This window comes from Lathyrus oleraceus, chromosome 1 (assembly GCF_024323335.1).
Source record: "Lathyrus oleraceus cultivar Zhongwan6 chromosome 1, CAAS_Psat_ZW6_1.0, whole genome shotgun sequence".
Taxonomy (NCBI): domain Eukaryota; kingdom Viridiplantae; phylum Streptophyta; class Magnoliopsida; order Fabales; family Fabaceae; genus Lathyrus; species Lathyrus oleraceus.
This window is the reverse complement of record NC_066579.1, coordinates 69,120,288-69,122,070: the sequence shown is the minus strand read 5'-3', so window position 1 is coordinate 69,122,070 and position 1,783 is coordinate 69,120,288. Positions and strand designations below refer to the sequence as shown.

Genomic DNA, 1,783 nt, shown 5'->3' with positions numbered 1-1,783 from the left:
ATTATTAGTTTAATCATTTTTTCATTAAATTAAATAAATTAGCTCTAAAACTCTTTTAATTTAACAAGTCTTTACATACTTTCCATTAATTTATGAATCCACAAAGTATATTTTTAAATAATAAATAATAAATATAACATGACATTTCATGAGTGAGAATTGAGAATAATATGATAAAGAAAAAAAACTGATATACAATATTATTAAAAAAATATTTTTAACTTGTATTTTTTAATTTATGTGATAAATTATTAATTTAATTATTTATTTATTAAATTAAATATATTATCTCTAAAACTCTTTTAATTTGACAAGTCCTTACATACTTTCCACTAATATATAAATATGGATTATATTTTATTTCTTGTTGGTCTATACTCTTTTAATTAATTTAATCTTTATTTATAGGATGAGTATATTTTTTTTAATAAAGTATAAGAAAAAGGTTTTACTTAAAAAAAGAAAGGAAGGTTTTTCTACAAAAAAGAAGTTTGTAAATTTTATAATTAAATTACATTATTGTATAATAATTGTTTTAAAGGTAAAATTCTAGTGTATAAGTAGGTATTAGTGTTGAGAGTGATCAATCATCAATAAGTTTTCCAAGTGAGTGAATTACTATTCTAAAGAATATGAGATTCATTTTCTTTATTTTTGTCATATTTACCATACAGTTTGAGTGCTCCAGAGCATACTATGAATATTTTAATATGGTACAACAATGGCCGGTAACATTGTGCATGTTTAGAATTAAAGGATGTGCAGTGAAAGCTCTTCCAAACAAGTTTACAATTCATGGCTTATGGGGGACCAATGTATCTGCACCGTATCCAAAAGATTGCACAAACGAAATATTGAGCCCTATAACTGTAAGTGTCATTCTTACAAAAAGTTTCTAGTTGTATTTTATATATATATATATAATATATATATATATATATATAATATATATATATATATATATATATATATATATATATATATATATATATATATATATATATATTTTTTTTTTTCTTTTTTATATATATAATTTTTTTCAGTATGGTAAATTTTTATCACAAATTCAAAACGAATGGCCAGACATAGAGAATGGAAATGATAAAGGTTTTGTGGAAACTGAATGGCTTAAGCATGGAACATGCTCTCTCAACAAATTTACTCAAATAGAATATTTACAACTTGCTCTGGATATCAAAAACAGTATTAGTCTAATAGATGTTTTAAAAAATGCAAATATCGTGCCACATAAAACAGCAACTTATGACATAAGTGATATTGTTCGAGCCATCAAGACTAGCCATCCTAATGAGCCAACTCTTATGTGTAAAATGGATCCAAATCCGAGGAATGTAATACCTTATTTACAAGAAATAAGGTTGTGCTTTGAAGACAATGGAATCACACCCAGGAATTGTCCTGGAAATACACGCATCATGTGTATTAATAAAAATAGTAACAATAAGGTCTTTTTTCCAGCATGATATAATGATATTCATGCTTTTACTGTAATAACATATAAAATAAATTAGAATAAATATACTACCAGTATGATCTTATATATTTTCCTGCATGAGGATGATGATGTTCATGCTTTTATTGTAATAATATACATATATAAAATATATTGAAATAAAAAGTGTGCAATTTTATTTGTATTATATTAAATTTTATTAAAAATCTTGCAGTATAATTATATGATTTAATGTAGCTTTTTGATTTGATGAAATGTGTCAAAATTATATATTTCAAATAAAATAATACTGTGAATTTTGTATTTGTA

At 23.1% G+C, this 1,783-nt stretch overlaps 1 protein-coding gene across 1 annotated transcript; it reads left to right on the top strand.

The window, feature by feature from the left end:
- Positions 1-618: 618 nt before the first annotated feature.
- On the top strand, positions 619-1,537 carry LOC127115442 (ribonuclease MC). Its single transcript, XM_051046988.1, has 2 exons — positions 619-869; positions 1,044-1,537. The coding sequence occupies exons 1-2, from the start codon at positions 633-635 to the stop codon at positions 1,482-1,484; spliced, it is 678 nt and encodes a 225-aa protein (XP_050902945.1). The 5' UTR covers positions 619-632; the 3' UTR covers positions 1,485-1,537.
- The last annotated feature ends 246 nt before the right edge of the window (positions 1,538-1,783 follow it).

Excerpts from the sequence above, each read along its gene's own strand:
- LOC127115442 (XM_051046988.1), top strand. The coding sequence starts at position 633 with ATGAGATTCATTTTCTTTATTTTTGTCATATTTACCATACAGTTTGAG. Across the intron at positions 870-1,043 it reads AAATATTGAGCCCTATAACT|TATGGTAAATTTTTATCACA; the intron begins GTAAGTGTCATT and ends AATTTTTTTCAG.